At 46.2% G+C, this 20382-nt stretch overlaps 1 protein-coding gene across 1 annotated transcript in view; it reads right to left on the reverse strand.

The window, feature by feature from the left end:
- Positions 1 to 13273: 13273 nt before the first annotated feature.
- LOC142245453 (uncharacterized) overlaps positions 13274 to 20382 on the reverse strand; it is a 38028-nt gene continuing 30919 nt past the window's right edge. Inside the window, exon 3 of the mRNA XM_075318169.1 lies at positions 13274 to 15167. Coding sequence (XP_075174284.1) covers positions 13405 to 15167 — 1763 coding nt within the window. The 3' untranslated portion in view covers positions 13274 to 13404. The remainder of the gene's footprint in view (positions 15168 to 20382) is intronic.

A 20382-nucleotide genomic window follows, 5' to 3' on the forward strand; every position in this document is an offset into this window, starting at 1 on the left:
CCTGATTGTCTTCTTCATGTGCCACTACTTCATGGCTGAGCTGTTTAATTTATTAAAATCATGGTACCCGCCTTCCTACCTTGTGCCTCTGCCCCAAAGACGATGCCCACCCAGTATTTCTTCATGCAAAAAAAATCCTCCCTCCCCAAGTAGGTTTACTGTAATAAAGCACTATCTGTTTTTACAAAGGATTGTTAAAAATCCACATTTGACTTTTAGGATCGCTACTTCCAATAGGTAGCGCTGCGCTAGAGTTTGTCTCCTTTGCTAGAGAGACAATTTCAATATTCCCCAGAGGGGCGTGGCAGCTATAAGCCCCCTCACTTTACTGGCAGCCAGACTGGCTTGCAAAAATCTCCTTAAGGAGAATAGTGTTCCCCCGTAGTCCCCACAAAGCTTCTCATGAGCCAGATCAGACACCCCATACTTTGCACTGACGAGGGCCAAGCACCCCGAAACACTGTGTCTGCAAATTGGGATTCTGATCTGGCTTATATATCCTAGGTCATATGCAAAGGATTGTTAAAAATCCACATTTGACTTTTAGGATCGCTACTTCCAATAGGTGGCGCTGCGCTAGAGTTTGTCTCCTTTGCTGGAGAGACAATTTGAATATCTGTTTTTAGTCTTTTCAAGTGTCTTAATATCATTGCTCGTTTGTTGAGTGACCTCAGACCTTTAACATTCTACGTTATTTGTACCATGGTTACCTATGTATATTCTGTCCTTACTGTTTCCCCCCCTTTGGACCCCAACATTGAGGGAGACGAGACGACAGACACTATAGCGGGCTTTACACGCTGCAATCGTACCTGCCCCCGTCGGTTGTGCGACACGGGCAAATCGCTGCCCGTCGCGCACAACCTTGCTTACCCCCGTCACACGCACTTACCTGTCCTGCGACGTCGCTCTGGCCGGCGATCCGCCTCCTTTGTAAGGGGGCGGGTCGTGCGGCGTCACACGACACGGCAGCGGTCCAATAGAAGCGGAGGGGCTGAGATGAGCGGGACGTAACATCCCGCCCACCTCCTTCCATCCGCATAGCCGGTGAAGGCAGGTAAGGAGATGTTCCTCGCTCCTGCGGTATCACACACAGCGATGTGTGCTGCCGCAGGAATGAGGAACATCGCTAATTAGAAGAAAATTATTTTTTGTTTTAGGACGACCTCTCCACGGCAAACGATTTTTGCCACTTTTGCGATCGTTTTAGGACGCACATAAATGTCACACTGCGATATCGTTAATGACGCCAGATGTGCGTCACAAACAACGTGACCCCGACGATAATTCATTAACGATATCGTAGCGTGTAAAGCCCGCTTAAGTTCACAATCTGCACCACAAAATTGACATTCCCTTTTCCGACCTTGTAAATATAACAGAAAACAAATAACTATGAAACAAGCTTTCCCTTTTGAGAAATTTTCGGCACTTTTCGACATGTTAGTGACTTACCCTTTTCCTGGCCAAAATATTATGCTCCCTAGTCACCCCCCATAACATACATATTCTATCCCCATATCAACATACAAAGGCCTTGAACCTTATGCAGAAATTAGTACAATATGCTGAAACCTCATTAATAATTTCAAATCTGATTTAACTCTGGTTCTGGGGAGCCATCAGACCGTTCAGATCAGTTCTACTTCGTTTGGATCTGAAAGGCGTCCCTGAGCCTAGAAGTAAAGTTTGAAGAAAAAAAAAAGGGGGGGGGCTTGGAATTTGGAGGACCCTCCCACCTCCTTCTTTGCAATGTCTCTCTCCTCTTAACAAGTTGTCATTAACGCCTTTCCTTGAACGAAAAACAAGTAAAATCCAGTTCAGATATCTTGACTCTTGAGCTGGTCCCTGTGTCCCATACGAGGGCTGTGCTGCTGTCCTGGACTTAAGGGTACTTTACACGCTGCGACATCGCTAGCGATCTTGTTGGCGATGTGACACGCCAGATCGCAGATGCGATCTGCCGAGATCGCACATGTGACCGGCGCTATAAAAACGACCTATGTGCGATCTGGCGTGTCACATCGCTAACGAGATCGCTAGCGATGTTGCAGCGTGTAAAGCACCCTTTAGTCTCCTTTCATCTCTTACTTCTGCTTGTGTTTGCCCCCTGGATTGTCCTGTGTTTCTTCCCATGCCCGTAGGAGAACCTCTTCTGCTATTCCCTTCTCCCTTAGGTCCTCTCTCTTATCCATCCGTCCGGTTCTTGTCGTGCTCTGACATGAAAATGTTTTCTGCTTCCTTATAATCTTTGTAATATGCAAACGAACCATTGGGGTTTCTACCTTTCTTTTTTTTATAACTGAATGTTTTATTAAGATTTTCAAAACAGATACAAAAAAAAATACATGGATGCATGGATATGTCTCACAAACTTGTTAATGACTGTAAACCAGAAATCAGTATCCATATTATCCACTAATACACTGAAAACAGGGAATATGACAAGACGAACAATACAATACTAGACAGGGAAACATAAGGGAGGGGGGATGGATTGGGGAGGGTGAGCATATCAGGCTTCCATTAAGGCCGTACTTCACTGTTATTCTTTGTTGGCCCAATAAGTATCCCAAAGTGACCAAACACTCTCAAAAAGATCTACTGTGTTATTTGACAGGGCAGATAAATACTCCATCCTTCTCACATCTTGGATCCGAGATTGGAGATCGGTACGTGAGGGTGGATGAGCTAACTTCCAGTTGCGGGCAATCAGACATCTAGCTGCTGTGGTCATGTGTAATAGTAACCGCTTCACTCTTTTCCCCAGCTGAGCAAGTGGTATATTTAATAAATAGAATTTAGGGTCCAGGGGAATCCGAAGATTAGTTACTTTATAAATAAGAGATTGCACCAACCTCCAGAAACACTGGATATTGGGGCATACCCAGAATATGTGCGGTATGTCTCCTCCTGTGGCTCCACACCTCCAACAGTTGTCAGGTATAGCTGGGTTTAGTTTATGTAGTAGTGATGGGGTGTGATACCAATACATGAGTAATTTATACTGATTTTCCTTATAGACATAGCATGAAGATGTCTTAGAGGCCGTATCCCAGATCCGCCTCCACATACACAAGGGAATGGACTCACCAAGGAAATCTTCCCATTTCCTCATATATGTATGATTTGGCTTGTCTTCCGGGCACGGAGCCATTAAAATACGATATATATCGGAGATGAGGCCTTTAGTAGAGGCCCCAGCTCTGCACAATCTCTCAAAAAGTGTAGGGATAGAGACCTCTAAGGAGGTAAAAAGGGAGTGCATCAGGTGTCTAACTTGTAAATACCGATATTGGGAATTGCCTGGGAGATTAAATTTAGCAGCTATGGTGGCGTATGGGAGAAGGACTCTGGAGTGTGCGTCTACTATGTCAGCAAAGCAAAAGAGTTTCCTGTCAAACCATGTTTTTGTCGTTATACCATGCATACCGTCTAGCAATCTGGGATTAAAAAGAAAAGAAGTCAATGGAGAGTGTTCAGATTTAAGTGGAAACTTCTTGACACAACAGTCCCATATCCTCTTCGTAAAGGCTATAGGGCCCAGGGTATGTGGGTCAGGCTTATTAGATGAGGTGCCCCAAAGGTAGGAGTTAGGGTGTATTGGGGCTAGCCATAACTTCTCTAGTTCCATCCATCTAGAGAAGGCACTGCGATTAGACCATGCAGGGATGTGACGTAAGTGTGCTGCCCAATAGTACCTAGTAATATCAGGGACCCCCAGGCCTCCTCTCAGTTTACTGTCAAATAATGTTGTTTTCTTGATTCTATGTCTCTTATGGGCCCAAACAAATTGAAGTATACTAGACTGAATGTTGCGCAATTCTTTGTATGGTACACACACCGGAAGGGTCTCAAACAGGTAAAGGAGCTTTGGCAGAACAGACATTTTGACTGCAGAGATTCTTCCAAACAGAGACAATGGGAGCTTGTTCCAATTGAGCAGGAGCCTTTTTATCTCAGTAAATAAACTAGGATAGTTCTGCTGATACAAGAGCTTATACTTAGATGTTAATTGTATCCCAAGGTATGTCAAGGATATATTTCTCCATTTATAATTGTAGTTTCCCTGTAAGGCTATGTGCCCACGCTAGAATGTCCATGCGGATTTTTTTGCCTGAAAATCCGCAACTTTCGCGGCAAATCCGCACCCGCGGATTTGCCGCGGATTTAGATGCGGATTTCATTTTTTTTTTTTCCCCCATTCAAAACAGAAAATCCGCACCAAAACTGCACCAAACAATTGACATGCTGCAGTTTGTTCCGCATCAAAATCCGCGGCAAAATCCGCAGCGGAAAAATCCGCAGCATGGGCACAGCATTTCCAAAATGCCATTGAAATGGCTGGGGAGTAGCTGTGCTGCAGATTTTCGGCAAATCCGCGCTAAATCCGCGTCAAAATCCGCGTCAAATCCGCGATAAATCCTGTAGCGTGGGCACATAGCCTAAGGAGGAGACCCGCATCTGTGGAATATTAAGAGGCAGAGCTTCTGTTTTGTTCTGATTGACCTTATACCCTGACAACCTTCCAAATTGTAGTAACAAGGAATGCAAATTCGGGAGGGTGATATGTGGTTGGGACAAGATCAATAGGACATCATCCGCATATAGAGATAGCTTAAACTCCTTATCTCGTACCATTACTCCATGTATATAAGGGGTGCTTCACACACAGCGAGCTCGCTGCCGAGATCGCTGCTGAGTCACGCTTTTTGTGACGCAGCAGTGACCTCATTAGCGATCTCGCTGTGTGTGACACTGAGCAGCGATCTGGCCCCTGCTGCGAGATCGCTGCTCGTTACACACAGCCCTGGTTCGTTTTCTTCAAAGCCGCTCTCCTGCTGTGACACACAGATCGCTGTGTGTGACAGCAAGAGAGCGACAAATGAAGCAAGCAGGGAGCAGGAGCCGGCGTCTGACAGCTGAGGTAAGCTGTATCCAAGATAAACATCGGGTAACCAAGGTGGTTACCCGATATTTACCTTAGTTACCAGCCTCTGCAGCTCTCACGCTGCCTGTGCTGCCGGCTCCGGCTCTCTGCACATGTAGCTGCTGTACACATCGGGTTAATTAACACGATGTGTACAGCAGCTAGGAGAGCAAGGAGCCAGCGCTAAGCAGTGTGCGCGGCTCCCTGCTCTCTGCACATGTAGCTGCATTACACATCGGGTTAATTAACCCGATGTGTACTGTAGCTAGGAGAGCAAGGAGCCAGCGCTCAGTGTGCGCGGCTCCCTGCTCCCTGCTCACACTGGTAACTAATGTAAACATCGGGTAACCATACCCGATGTTTACCTTAGTTACCAGTCTCCGCAGCTTCCAGACGGCGGCTCCGTGCAAGCGCAGCGTCGCTTGCACGTCGCTGCTGGCTGGGGGCTGTTCACTGGTCGCTGGTGAGATCTGCCTGTTTGACAGCTCACCAGCGACCATGTAGCGATGCAGCAGCGATCCTGACCAGGTCAGATCGCTGGTCGGATCGCTGCTGCATCGCTAAGTGTGAAGGTACCCTTAGGGTCATTGCGAATAGCAGCAGCCAATGGTTCAATACACATGACAAAGAGAAGGGGGGACAAAGGGCATCCCTGACGAGTGCCATTGTGTATTTGAAAGGGTTGGGATGTGGCATAAGGAAGCTTGACTGAAGCTGAGGGGCATGAATATAGACTTTTCAGGGCAGTAATAAATGGACCTGAAATTCCAAATTGATGCAATGTTTCGAACATGAATGGCCACCCCAGACGGTCAAACGCCTTCTCCGCATCCAAACTAAGAAGGAGTGCTTCACTCTCTGTCTTATTAACAACCTCTACTAAAGGCCACTTCACACATAACGAGATCGTACAACGAGATCGTTACTACGTCACAGTTTCTGTGACGCAAGAACGACTTCAATTGCGATCTCGTCATGTTTGACAAGTACCAACGATTCACCCCCTGCTGCGAAATCGCTGATCGATGCCGAACAGCTTGGGCCATTTTTGGCTCGTTGGAGTCCTGCTGGGCTGCATGAATCTGTATGTTTGACACCCTATTTACGATTTCGTTGACGACCTAGATGAGATGCACGAAGGCGACGCAAATGCACGCCTACGTGACTCACTGCATAATGGGATTGGAATCGTTAACATAGTAGCTGTGTGACAGGGTCCTTATCAATCAGAGCGGAGGGGGTGGAAAAGGCGACGCCCGCCCGGCCGCCCAATCAGAACGCAGTATTGGCCGCCAAAGAAAGCGGAGGGGGGTATGGAAAAGGCGACGCAAATGCACGCCTACGTGACTCACTGCATAATGGGATTGGAATCGTTAACATAGTAGCTGTGTGACAGGGTCCTTTATCAATCAGAGCGGAGGGGGTGGAAAAAGCGACGCCCGCCCGGCCGCCCAATCAGAACGCAGTATTGGCCGCCAATGAAAGCGGAAAAGGCGACACAAATGCACGCCTACGTGACTCACTGCATTTTACTACGCCCCTAATGGGATTGGAATCGTTAACATAGTAGCTGTGTGACAGGGTCCCAGCGATTTGAAAGATCGTTATACGGGACGCATGCTCGTTCATAAACTCGTTATGTGTGACACCCAACATGCGATTTCAACAACGACTCATAAACGATCCAGAAAGTGTGACGTAGTAGCGATCTCGTTCACGATCTCGTTATGTGTGACTGGACCTTAAGTCAATGATCTTCCTAGTATTGTCCCCTCCCTGTCTACAAGGGACAAAACCCACCTGGTCTTTATGTATTAGGTGAGGAAGTAGAACTGAAAGGCGTAGAGCTAGTAGTTTAGTGAAGATTTTCAAATCAGCATTAAGGAGTGCTATGGGCCTATAGTTGGCACATTCCATAGCATCCTTCCCAGGTTTGGGTATAAGCGTAATATATGAATGTAACATACTTGTGGGTATAGGGGAGCCCGTGAGGAAGCTATTAAATAATTTAACTAAATAGGGGGTAAGTCGATCCGCAAATGCCTTGTAGTAGAAGTATGTCAGGCCGTCTGGACCCGGTGATTTTCCATTAGGAAGTAGTTTAAGCACCTCCCCTACCTCTTCACACGTGATTTCTTTATTTAGTGTGTTTACGGCAGTCTTAGTAAGGGTAGGCAGCTTACACTGCTCAAGAAAGGAGTGGATTAGCTCCCTCTGTTTTCCTGGGTCTGTAGGAAGAGTGCTGGGCAAAGAATACAATCTTGACAAATAATCCTGAAAAATCTTTGCAACTTTAGTGGGGTCATATAACGTATTCCCTCCCGAATCTCTCAAGGCATAAACGGATGAGTTCCCCCTCTCCTCCCTAAGTTGGCGGGCTAAAAGAGAGTGCGATTTATTTCCTTTGTCATAGTATTTATGCCTGCTATAGAGTAGTAATTTTTCTGTTATATTGACCTCTAGGTCCTTCAGTTGGGCACGAGTCTTTACTATACCTCTAAGGGTACGTATTGATGGGTTAAGGGTCATCCTATTTTCTAAGTCTCTGAGACTTTTAAGGAGCTGATCTCTCTGATATAGTCTATCTTTTTTGATGCGGGAGCTTAAAGCTATGCATTGCCCTCTAAAGACGGCCTTATGGGCTTCCCAGATAGTAGAAAAATTGGGCACTGACCCCTCATTGTTCTCAAAGTATTCCATCAATCCTGCTTCCAGTTTGTCTCTGTAGGAAGTTCTCTTGAGGAGGGACTCATTGAGCCTCCAGTGGCAGACTCTTGTACGTTGGGTTGTCTGATCTAGGGTGAGAGTCATTGGCGCGTGGTCTGACCACGTTATTGCACCAATATCCACTTTGCTCGTCCATCTAAGGGCCTGAATGTTGCCAAAGAAGAAATCGATCCCGGTGTGTGTACCATGAGGGGGAGAGTAGAAGGTAAAGGTTTTTTCTGAGGGATGTTTAACTCGCCACAAATCAAATAAGGCAAACCTGCGGATCAGTCTTCGAAAGGCAGCTGTCAATTTACGTTGAGACGGGCTCGACAATTGATTGTTAATGGTCAACCTGTCTAAAGAGTCAGAGAAAATAGTGTTAAAATCTCCACCCACTATCCACACTGAGGGGGGAAGGCGTGTTAATTTGAGGAATACCCGGTTCAAAAAAAGGATCTGGGAGGTGTTAGGGGCATAAATGTTACACAAAAGGATTGGAACTTCCTAATATGTCCCTTGTAGGATAAGGTATCTACCCTGTGGGTCTGCCAGGGAAGTAGTAACTTGAATGGGACAGGTCCTTGATATCAAGATCGCCACACCAGCTTTTTTCCTTTCCTGAGAGGCTAAAAAAATCGTAGGGTAAAGGTGTTTGGCGAAATTGCAGTTCCCGTTGAGATTCAAGTGCGTTTCCTGCAAGAAAACCACATCAGCTCGCTGGGTCCGCATCTCACCTAGTGCCATTCGCCTCTTAATGTTTGAGTTTAAACCCTTAACATTTAGTGTTAAAATTTTAACCATATTTTAAGTTATAGTAGTATAAAGCAAAATTAGCATTACATACAAAGGCTAACCGGGTATTGCCCATCTCAAACTTGCCTGACGGCCCATGATGGATGTCTCTCAATGGGGTACTAAAGATTCCCTCACCACAATCAGGGTAAACACATAAGGAATGGTAAAAGACAATGACAAAACACATAACATATAAAGCATAACATTTACATGTCATAAATGTTACCGGTGAGGAGTGAAGCCGCAGGCAAAAGCCTTCACCTCCGCCTCCGTCCTCCCCGGTCAGGGTCAAAGAAGAAAAAATTGGCATAATTTAAAACTTTACCAATATCTAAACCCTAACCTCCTATACCCACTCTTCCGTAGGAGGAACCAGGGTAATTCTAACCCTTACAGGGAGTTTGTGGCTATGGACACACTGCTATCACAGTCAGTGTCTAAAGCTAGATTCTAAACATCTAAGAGAGGGGAGCACTCGGATCTCACCACCCTAGTAGCAAACCAATGCAAATGATATGAGGAATCGTAACCAGATATATCAATATCAGAAAAGAAAAAAGAAAGTGAACAACTAGTTATGAAAGAAAAGACCAACCAAAGTCCTTATAATAAATCGGGGAAGGCATGAAGCCACCCCCCCAAGGGGGGGACTACAGCCTGGAACCAGAGACTCAAACTCAGGGCTCCTGTTCCTAGAAGAAAGAAAAAATAAAATTGTCGTCTCAGGTCGGAGCCGGTCGTGCCTTAGGCCGTGATGAGGGAGAACCCCCCTTAGAGTCCACTTGTTGCCAGATCGGACGGGGTGGATTGGATGGCATCTCCAATTCCCAGTCCACCAGGGAAGGCGAAGGGATTCCCAGATCAGTGCAGAAGGCTGGGAGGTCCTGAGTAGAGCGTAGCACAGCCGTACGACCATCTTTTGAGGCTATGAGGGCAAACGGGAACCCCCAGCGGTATCGGATGCCCTTATCTTTTAGGGATGCAAGTAGTGGCTGCAGATGTCTCCTTTTCTGTAAGGTGATCCAAGATAGATCAGGGAATAATTGGATCCGAGTCCCTTTATATTCAATTCCCTCCGAAGTGCGGGCTTTGGCCATGATAGACTCTTTTAGTTGGAAGTCATGGACACAACAAATAATGTCACGAGAGTAATTTTGAGGCCCCCTGGGGCGTAATGCTCTATGTGTTCTGTCCAATTTTATCCTTTGAGTTATAGGGCGCTCCAGTACAGTGTTGAATATGGTTTCAAGTATGGCGTGGACGTCTTCACTACCTGTAGCCTCAGGGACGCCTCTCACTCGGATATTATTACGGCGCCCCCTATTGTCTAGGTCCTCCAGATGTTTGTTAGTTTCACTCAGAGCCCGAGCATAAGAGGTCACGTTCTTTTGTAATTTGATGATGTACTGTCTAGTGGTATCGTGATCCTTTTCCACTGAGTCCACTCTATCTGCTAGAAGCCCAACATCTTGGCGGATTGAGTTAATCTCTGACATACAGGTTTCTTTTACTTCCGAGATCAGGGATCTGAAGTCTTCCTTGGTAGGAAGGAGATCCAGATACTTTTTTAATTTTCTGTGGTCAAAATGGTGTTCCATATCTCCCGGCTCAGATTCTGATGGGGAGTCGCGTGACCCTCCTCCGTCTTCCTGTTGAGACATCAAAGCAGACAGCGAAGGCGTAGAGTCTAGCTCCATATTCACAGAACCCGACTGCGTAGTTTTATTTTTCGCTTGATTGCTTTTATGGGTTGATTGTTGTCGTGACTTTGGTGGCATGGGGTCACTCACTGCACGGTCTCTTTTAGTAAGAAACTTGTCTAGAGGGGTCACAAACGACTGCCCCCCTTTCAGTCTATATGACCAGCTTGGACCTCTTCTCCTCCTCACCCCAGCCAGATCGTCACCTGGTCTGCACAATATATTATGTCACCTTTCAATATTGTTTATAGATGTAAGACCGTTAAAGTTATAGTTGTTCACTTATGTCCTCTATCTGGGCGGTAAGACAAGCCCCCCTCTACTCAGACAGTATACAGGGGTGCACATCTCTTTCATGGCTCCGTTCTGTGAAAATCTCTTTTGCAGCAAGTTATTATTCCAATGTCCACAAGATGGCAGCAGAGTACAGTGCAGAAAGTGAGGGATTTTTCTATATAGAGAAAAGGCAGGCTCTGAAAAGACAGTTATACAGCACTACCCCGAATTTTCTTCCTTCTCCCTTCTTAACTTATATCATGGAAGAGGAAACCGTAGCACCCCTCTCCTTGTACTACCACAGGATCAGACTTGAGTCAGGGGTTAACTCTTCAGATGTTATAAGGGCACCGGATGTTATCAGATCTCAGGGCTTACTTTCTTCTCTGGAGGTCTTAGCTTTCCCTCTTCTCCCCCCCTCCAGGTAAACCAGCCTCAGCCTCCTCCACACCCGTATGCAGCCCCTGTGTTTCTTATCAGAGCAATGCGACTCGTGCTGCGGGGGTGAGGGTTAATTTACAGCCCTAGTGAATAATGGTGCTCTCGTGCATGGCACTGGCTTTAGAGCCAGGGGGTGTATGTGTCCTAGGACCAGCCAGTTACCCGGCTGGTTGTCGCCCCTATGCACGGGGGATTTCCACTCACCAGCCTCCTCTCTCTTGCCGGTCGCCTGTCACTTCACTGCCTGCTTCCAGCCGGCTCTCTCTCAGGCCCGACAGTCACCAGGCGGCTCCCCCTCACTGTGTCTGGCTCGTGCTCCACTCTGCTTCAGTGTCTCTCCCTCCTCCAGGCCGGGTAAGTGTCTGCTTCTCCTCTGCTTTGGGACTTCTGGGTATCCCTTCCTCCCTTGTGTTCTTCCCGGATTTTCAAGCCTCTGCTCCCTCTTCACCCGTCGGCTCTCCTTCCTCTGGGCGGTTTTCACCGCACTCCTGGTCTCAGCGTCTGCAGCGTGGTCCCAGGCCTCCCTGGAGAATGATGTCTGCTGGGATTCAGGTAGGGTCCTGTCCCACAATACTCGTCTCCTGGGGTCCGCTGGCTCTCAGGGACGGTATATGGAGGCTTCAGATGGATCTAAGTCGGGCAGGGGCTCAGATGTCTCTGGATGTCTCAGAGCTCTGTCAGATACATCCTCCTGCATCGGCGGCCATTTTGGACTCGGGGTTTCTACCTTTCAATGTAGCAGGGTATAGCAGCTGGCATTTTACTTTTTTGTTGTACAGGAATGAGCATATTTTACTGAATTCCTTTTGGAGACTTCAACCGAATAATCTCCAAAGATTAAGTTTGTTGCCTTGATATTGCAGTGGGCGTTTTCGGTCTCTAAAGGCCTTCGGTATTTCCTCTTTGTGTTTGTACTCGAGGTACTTGATTATCACCTGCCTGACTCTTGGTAAGGTTTTCTTATGTGGGTTTTGACCCTCTCCTATATTCGCCTCCTGTTGTCTCAGTGGTCCCACTCTGTGGGCTCTTTCCACTCAGATTCAGATATTCTCTGTTATGTTTCTGACAGTCTAGTTACATGATCATTTAGCTGCTTTTGCATAGCAGCTAGTGATGCTACCTTAATCTCTTTAGACAGATGAGATGCCACTTCTTCAGCTAGTTTTTTATAGTCCACATTAAACTCGTGTGTACTTCTTTTGTCCTACAGGTGGTGCTGCTTTCTTGCATCTCCTTGTCTGCACTGATCCTTTGCCTCCCTCTCCCAGTAGCTTGCAGGTTTGTGATAGCAGTGTACCAGGATGCTTTTTATTCCCTTTGTTAGGGGTATTATAGCTTGCATTCAGCTTTTGGTGGATCTGGTCAGAGCTGTTCGCCATGTTCTGCTTGTCTGTGTTTTCATCCAGCACTTCTGTTCCTCCATGCACCCCTGCCTTGCCGCCATCTTCCTCCTCCTCTCTCTTCTCCCTCCATATCACCCTTATCTTCCCATTGCGATCCTCCCTCTTTGTTCCCCTGCATCCATCTCTCTCCAGCTCCTTCCTCTGTCACCCCACTCACGTCTCCCTCATCTCTCCGGCTGTTTTACCGCGTCTTGCGCCTGAAACTCTGGCTCCTCCCCTGTCAGACTCACCAGCGCCATGCTGGTTCCTTCCTCTCCTCGCGGCCCGTCAGTGTCGCCGCTTCTCCCAGATCCCTCTCCGCCGCCGGCACTCCTTAACAGGTACCGTTCCATAGCTGCCACCTTCCGGTTGCCCACTGTGTTGTTCTCGGCTCGGCCACTTGATCGGGGGAGCTTGTATCAGTCGGTTTCTCTGGGGGGGGTGGGAGATTCCCCTCTATACTTCCACCTCAGCCAGGACTGGATCCAAAACTCCGTGGGGTGCCATTTTAAAAGTGATATTCCTTCAAAGAACTGTCCAATACATAGGCCCCTGAATGTCACTTGAAAACAAGTATGCCCCTAAAAAATAAGTTGTGTAAATTGCTCTAAAATAATCAAAGCTAAAACTTGCTGCTAAATGTTTAACCCTTTTGGCAAAATAAAAGGACATCTGACGGATAAGGGTGCTTTCACACTACGTTCCTCTCCCCATTCATTGGTCCTATTGGAGCTTCCGTCCGAACCCCCCACAAAACAGGATTCTGACGTATGCACTGACAGAATCCAAGTGTGCTCGGTCGCGAACCATTTTTGGCGTATACGCCTACTGGAGGCGCACACCCAGGTGTAGAAGTCTGCGTCTGGGTGTCAACCTCCAGTAAGCATATAGCCCCGAAAATGGTGCACAACAGACTTCATCTGCACCATTATAGTCAGTGGCCCCATCAGCGCATATGTCCAAATCCCGTTTTTTTTTTTTGAGGGGAGGGGTTCGGATGAAGGCCTTGACAGGATCACTGAACAGGGAGAGGAACTCAGTGTAAAAGCACCCTTAGGCTGACATAGTAGACAGAAGGTAAATGTTACGTATCAACTTCTTTTTATGCAATATAATCCTTTGTTTTATTGGTATAAACATATAACCAAAAAATTAGGTTGTCACCAATAGGTTAACATGGCTTCTTCCCAGTGTGAGTTCTTTGATGTCTAACAAGTTGTAATTTCCTAAGAAAACATTTTCCACATTCTGAACATGAAAATGGCTTCTCCCCTGTGTGAATTTTCTCATGTGTAAAAAGAGAAGATCTATCTGTAAAAGATTTCCCACATTCTGAGCAAGAAAATGGCTTCTCCCCTGTGTGAAGCCTCTCATGTGTACGAAGAGAAGATCTATCTGTAAAAGATTTCCCACATTCTGAGCAAGAAAATGGCTTCTCCCCTGTGTGAAGCCTCTCATGTGTACGAAGAGAAGATATATCTGTAAAAGATTTCCCACATTCTGAGCAAGAAAATGGCTTCTCCCCTGTGTGAATTCTCTCATGTATAACAAGAGACAATTTGCGACTAAAACATTTCCCACATTCTGAACATGAAAATGGCTTCTCCCCTGTGTGAATGCGCTCATGTTTACGAAGAGCTGATCTAGCTGTAAAACATTTCCCACATTCTGAGCAAGAAAATGGCTTCTCCCCAGTGTGAATTCTCTCATGTGTAAAAAGAGAAGATCTATCTGTAAAAGATTTCCCACATTCTGAGCAAGAAAATGGCTTCTCTCCTGTGTGAAGCTTCTTATGTGTACGAAGACAAGATCTATCTGTAAAAGATTTCCCACATTCTGAGCAAGAAAATGGCTTCTCCCCTGTGTGAAGTCTTTCATGTGCACGAAGAGAAGATCTATCTGTAAAATATTTCCCACATTCTGAGCAAGAAAATGGCTTCTCCCCAGTGTGAAGCCTCTCATGTATACGAAGGGAAGATCTATCTGTAAAAGATTTCCCACACTCTGAGCAAGAAAATGGCTTCTCCCCTGTGTGAAGCCTCTCATGTCCACGAAGAGAAGATTTATCTGTAAAACATTTCCCACATTCTGAACATGAAAATGGCTTCTCCCCTGTGTGAATTCTCTCATGTGTAAGAAGATCAGATTTGCGACTAAAACATTTCCCACATTCTGAACATGAAAATGGCTTCTCCCCTGTGTGAATTTTCTCATGTGTGACAAGATGAGGTTTATGATGAAAACATTTCCCACATTCTGAACATGAAAATGGCTTCTCCCCTGTGTGAATTCTCTCATGTGCAACAATTTGCGATTTCTGACTAAAACATTTCCCACATTCTGAGCATGAAAATGGCTTCTCCCCTGTGTGACTTCTCTCATGTCTAAGAAGACTAAATTTCTTCATAAAACATTTCCCACATTCTGAGCATGAAAATGGATTCTCCCCTGTGTGAATTCTCTCATGTGCAACAATTTGCGATTTCTGACGAAAACATTTCCCACATTCTGAGCATGAAAATGGTTTCTCCCCTGTGTGACTTCTCTCATGTCTAAGAAATTGAGATTTGCTAATAAAACATTTCCCACATTCTGAGCATGAAAATGGCTTCACTCCAATGTGAATTCTCCAATGAATAGCAAATTTCGTTTTATCTGTAAAACATTTCTCACATTCTGTGCATGAAATAGTCTTCAACCTGGTGTGCGCTGTTTGATCTTTCACACTTCTGACACTATTGTTTTGCTTAACTGTCTTTGATGGATTAGGAGATAGTTCTTTAACAGGATCAGATGATAGTTCTTTCCGATGATTGGCTGAGAGTATATTTGAGATGTGTCCTTGCTCTTCATATGTATCTTGTGTGATGCTACAATCATCTGCTTTAAAATATGAAGGTATCAAATGTCCTTCGGAGATACTGGCACAGTCATCTGCCAAGAAGAAAACGGATTTGATTTTTAAACAAAATAAACTTAAATTATAGTAATCTAAATATGAAAATTACAAATTAAAAGCAAAAAATGTCATAGAAATTGTATTGCATTCTATTAATAACTGTCTAAAGCAGGGGTCTCAAACACGGGGCCCGCGGGCCGCATGCGGCCCTTCAGGCGGCTTCTTGCAGCCTGCAGGCCTGTGGACCCGTTAAAGATGGCGACCGGTGCAGGGGCCGCAGCCACCAGCTATTTATTTCAGCTTACAGTTTTGCCTTTGCCGCGCACAGTGAAGTTCTCGCTGCAGAATGCAATAACAGCTGCCTGCCAATCAGAGGAAAGCACCTGCTGCATATGATCTCAGATGCTTGCTTGTGATTGGCTAGTGGCTGTTGTGCAGTGAGAACTGCTCTGCACACGCCGGCAGAAAGTTCAGCGGTGACAGCAGCTGTGATCATTACCGGGTGCACGTGCCTGCGATGGAGGATAGGTGAGCAGAATGTTTTTGTGTGTGTGTGTGTTTGTGTGTGTTTCTGTTGCTGGCTATGGTTGCACAGGGTGTGTGTATGTGTTAGCTGAGGCTGCATAGGGTGTGTGTGTGTGTGTGTGTGTTAGCTGAGGCTGCACAGGGGGTGTGTGTGTAATGTATTAGCTGAGGATGCACAGGGGGTGTGTGTGTGCATGTGAGCTGAGGCTGCACAGGGTGTGTGTGTGTGTGTTAGCTGAGGCTGCACAGGGGGTGTGTGTTAGCTGAGGCTGCACAGGGTGTGTGTGTTGCTAGCTGAGGCTGCACAGGGTGTGTGTGTGTTGCTAGCTGAGGCTCAATAGTGTGTGTGTGTGTGTGTGTGTGTGTGTGTGTGTGTGTGTTCACTACAAGAAGACGACATGCATGGGGCACATTACCACAAGAAGGGGACCTGCATGAAGCACATTACCACAAGAAGGGGACCTGCATGAAGCACCACATTACCACAAGAAGGGGACCTGCATATGGGGCACATTACTACAAGAAGGGGTCATGCATTAGGCACATTGCTACAAGGTGGGACCAGGATGGGCACATTGCTACAAGAAGGAGTCCTGCCTGGGGCACATTACTACAAGAAGGGGAGCTGCATGGGGAACATTGCTACAAGGGGACAAGGATGCGCACATTTTTACAGAATGGGGAACAGGATGGGGCACCATGAGGCATCTTGTAGTAGCAGCACTGATAACTGCTACTACAAGATGTTCGCCAAAATTACTATGTGGTGCTTATTGTAAATCTCTATTACTTACAAAAAGGGGGAAAAAAAAAGTATGTATATGTGTGTACATTTTACAAAAATAAGTACACATTTGTTATAATAGACAAATGAAAAATGTTCAAAAACAGTGATCCAGGGGTGTATAGAAAGAAAAAAATGGTACCGCTACCAATGTCACTTTGTCCTGAACAGAATGCCGTCCCTCAAATTATTTTTTTTTTTCTATGTGCGGCCCATACACCCTCAGAGTTTGAGACCCCTGCTCTAAAGTGTCATTAAAAAAATGTGATGATTGCCTAGGAAATCAATTGTAATAATGTGGATTACTGATCACTGCTCAGTGCAAACATCACATGTCAAACAATAAAACATTTGTCATTGATCGGATATTTTATACCGGCGTAAAGATTATCGTTGTTGGCAACGTATCCCTTTGTGTAAATAGAGAATGTTCTACAACATAAAATGCATAAGAGAACAGAAAAACCATAAGTATACATCAAAATGAAAGTTAATGAGCCTCAAACTTGTTATATCATCAGTTATATTCTCCCTGCAGCCGGTCTCTTTCAGCCTTCAGGGACAGTAGAGGGTTGTATCAGACGTCTCTCTCTGAGCAGTGACTGTTAGGCTATGTGCGCACGTTGCGTACAAGCCCTGCAGAAATTTCTGCAGCGATCTGAAGAGCACATGTGCGCTTTAGATCGCTGCAGAAATGTCCGTAGTGAGCGCCGATTCCATGCGCTCTGCCTGCAGCTCCTGCCATAGACAGAGCAGGAGCTGCCGGCAAAGCGCAGGAAAGAAGTGACATGTCACTTCTTTTTGCGCAGCGCTTCGGCAGTAGCCGAAGCGCTGCGCTCTTAGACGCCACGTGCGCACGGCCCCTGCACAATCTCCATAGACTGTGCAGGGGCCGCAGGACGCATGCAGTTACGCTGCGCTACAAAGCGCAGCGTAACTGCATGTTTTTACGCAACGTGCGCACATAGCCTTACAGCTCCTTGCACCGCCTCGGTGACTACCTCAAGTTGCACAGTGCAGGGTGGAGGAGCCATATGTTCGTGTATTAGGAAGCGATGGTATTGCAGCACACATAAGGCTGGATAAACCCAGGGAATTTTCTGCTTTCCCTTATAATCTACTCTTGGCTGTGACTATGGGATACTTCTCACATAGCGAGATCGCTGCTGAGTCACGGTTTTTGTGACGCACCAGTGACCTCAACAGGGTCAATAGATAACAATAAATAATAGATAAATAAATCAATAGATAACAGGGTTAAAGGGATAGTTAATCAACAAATTTGTCCTTTACAATTAGTTTATATTATCATGTGTGCATAACCTATCTCACTAAATGCCCGATTGGAATCCCATGCAAGGGACAATGAATGCGATTGCACTATAGATGTTTAATCAAATGCGATTTTATTGTGAAAAAAATCTATAAAACATATAAAAAGGTGGAAAACAGGGAGCCACCAGGGGGGACATAAACCAAAGTGCTGAAGATGATAATATGTATAATTATAATAAATAATTCGCCAATTGTTATAATACGCTGTAATTATACAATTAATATTTGTATAATATATAAGCTATTACATATACTATTAATAAGGTCAATTATCAGTATCCATTTATAGACAGAATTTAATATGTATATAACAATTGAAGATTGCGCTCGTGAAACTACAAAAAAATTAAACCTTATAGCCGCATCCCCTAAAAGCTGGGTCTGTGTATCGTGGATAACCAAGTGTATACACCACCCACAGAGCCAATTAAGCTGCAGCGTACAAAGGAAATAGAATGCGCATAGGTATATGCGACCCGTCAAACAATATACCCGCATGTGAGGGAGATGGCACTAAGCTGTGGCTATATGTCCGATATCGTTAGCATATAAGTGAAAGGCCAGCTGGCTGTGCTCATATAAAGGCTCCATAGTAACCCAAAATTTGACACATTGTCCTCATCACATGCAGGTATACCACAGACATGGCATCACATATAACACAAGCAAAAGATCATATTAGCGATATTAACGATCCTGTGAAAAACGGTCTATTAATAGAATCAATAGCATTGAAAAATAGCATTTACCTTATTACATTCAGTATATAATGCGCATAGGTATATGCGACCCATCAAACAATATAACCGCATGTGAGGGAAATAGCACTGAGCCGCGGCTATATGTACATTATCATCATTAGCATATAAATAATAAGCCAGCTGGCTGTGCTCATGTGACGCACTGGCCTATCAGGTCGTCACAGGGTATTGTGCAATCTGCCCTCCTGCACAGTATACACCCTCCTTGGTTACGGGTCCTGGTTCTTTGGTGTTGCTAACAGCTTAGCCAATCAAAATCCTAGGAACAACTTACACTGTACCCACCAGACACACCATTGGGGGGCCTGAAGGGAATAGGACCACCCACTTGAGGGGTTGGTAAGGGGAAAGTGAAAAAGTGACAGCTGAGCAAAGGAGAGTGGAGCAAGAGTAAGGAGGCTGAGGTGACTCTCTGAGAGGGAGCGGTCACTGGCCTGTAGCAGGGCTCCTGTAGTTACTAGGTGGCAGACGTTTGTCTGGACCCGGTAGGAGCTGGAACCCCGGTCGCAGGGGATTGTGTCAAGGGGCACGGACTGCCGAGGAGGGCAGCCGGCGGCCTTAAGCTATCACTGGGAAGGGGCCAGGGCACGACGGGGTACGTGGACCCTAGGCCGGAAAGTAGCTTCACGCATTCCGGTAATTTACCCGACGGGGGTGAAGACTTCAAGATTCATCCCCAACCCGCTCCAAAATCGGGGTACTAGCGCACCAATGGGATAGGACTTTTCCAATACAGTCCAAAGAAATCCTACGCGTGAACCCTGAGAGCAAGCTCACTCCGTTAGCCATACGGGTGAGCGGGACCAGAAGAGTTCCATACTTTAGGGTCCAAATAGAGACAAAGGTGCCAAGGAAAGGGCCACAGGCTAACAGCAACACCAAGGGCACGGACCCAAGCGTACTCCCTACAAGCTGCAGTGGTGCTCAGAACTCTGGTTTACAAGCTGTCTTTATTGTTATTCCTGGACTGAGTGAGTACACTGAAAAACCCTTTTCCTATCCCCAACGGCACCCCAACACCAACAACCCAACGGGCCCCGGGAAACAAACCCCCTACCCACGGAGGGGTTAAACACCCTGCTGCTACGCCATCTTCACTGGGCTCCCCAACAGCAGCGGTGGTCCCTCACATTACCACGGACCGTGGATGGCGTCACAAACTTTCTAACCTCCTTTTGTACATTCCCCCCCTCGCCTCTTTTAATTCGAGTGTCTGCACGGACCCCCCAGATCCGGAGACCCCTCAAGCCGCCGCGGCTCCGAATCCGAGCGGCTCGGCCTCTGGCACGGGGGCGGTACACTCATATATAGTCTATGTGGTAACTCAAAATTTGACACATTGTTCACATCACATGAAGGTATACCACAGACATAGCATCACATATACCACATGCAAAAGCTCATATTGGCGATATTACCAATCCTGTAAAAAACTGTGTTAATAGAATCAATGGCATTGAAAAACAGCATTTACCTTAAGGCTGGAAACACATCTATGCGAGTAAAATCGGTCCGACTGGGCTGAAAAAAACTCGGCTGATTTTAGTTCACGTTAGGTCCGAGTGCAACGCAAGTGCGATGCTTTTTCTGAATAAATTAATGATTTTACTAGCGTGTGTAATGCGTGTGTAAAGCGTGTGTAATGCGTATTTTTTACTATGTCATCTGCCATTCAGCTCTGCTACATGGCCGCTGACAGCAGACACAGACAGCCATGTAGCAGAGCTGAATGGCAGATGACAGCAGCTTTTACTATTTACGCGCTACTCACCTCAGTTGCTGCGTGGAGCTGACCGGAGCGGCGGTGAGTAGCGCGATCAGCTGAGCTGTCACTGAGGTTACCCG

This window comes from Anomaloglossus baeobatrachus, chromosome 7 (assembly GCF_048569485.1).
Source record: "Anomaloglossus baeobatrachus isolate aAnoBae1 chromosome 7, aAnoBae1.hap1, whole genome shotgun sequence".
Lineage (NCBI taxonomy): Eukaryota > Metazoa > Chordata > Amphibia > Anura > Aromobatidae > Anomaloglossus > Anomaloglossus baeobatrachus.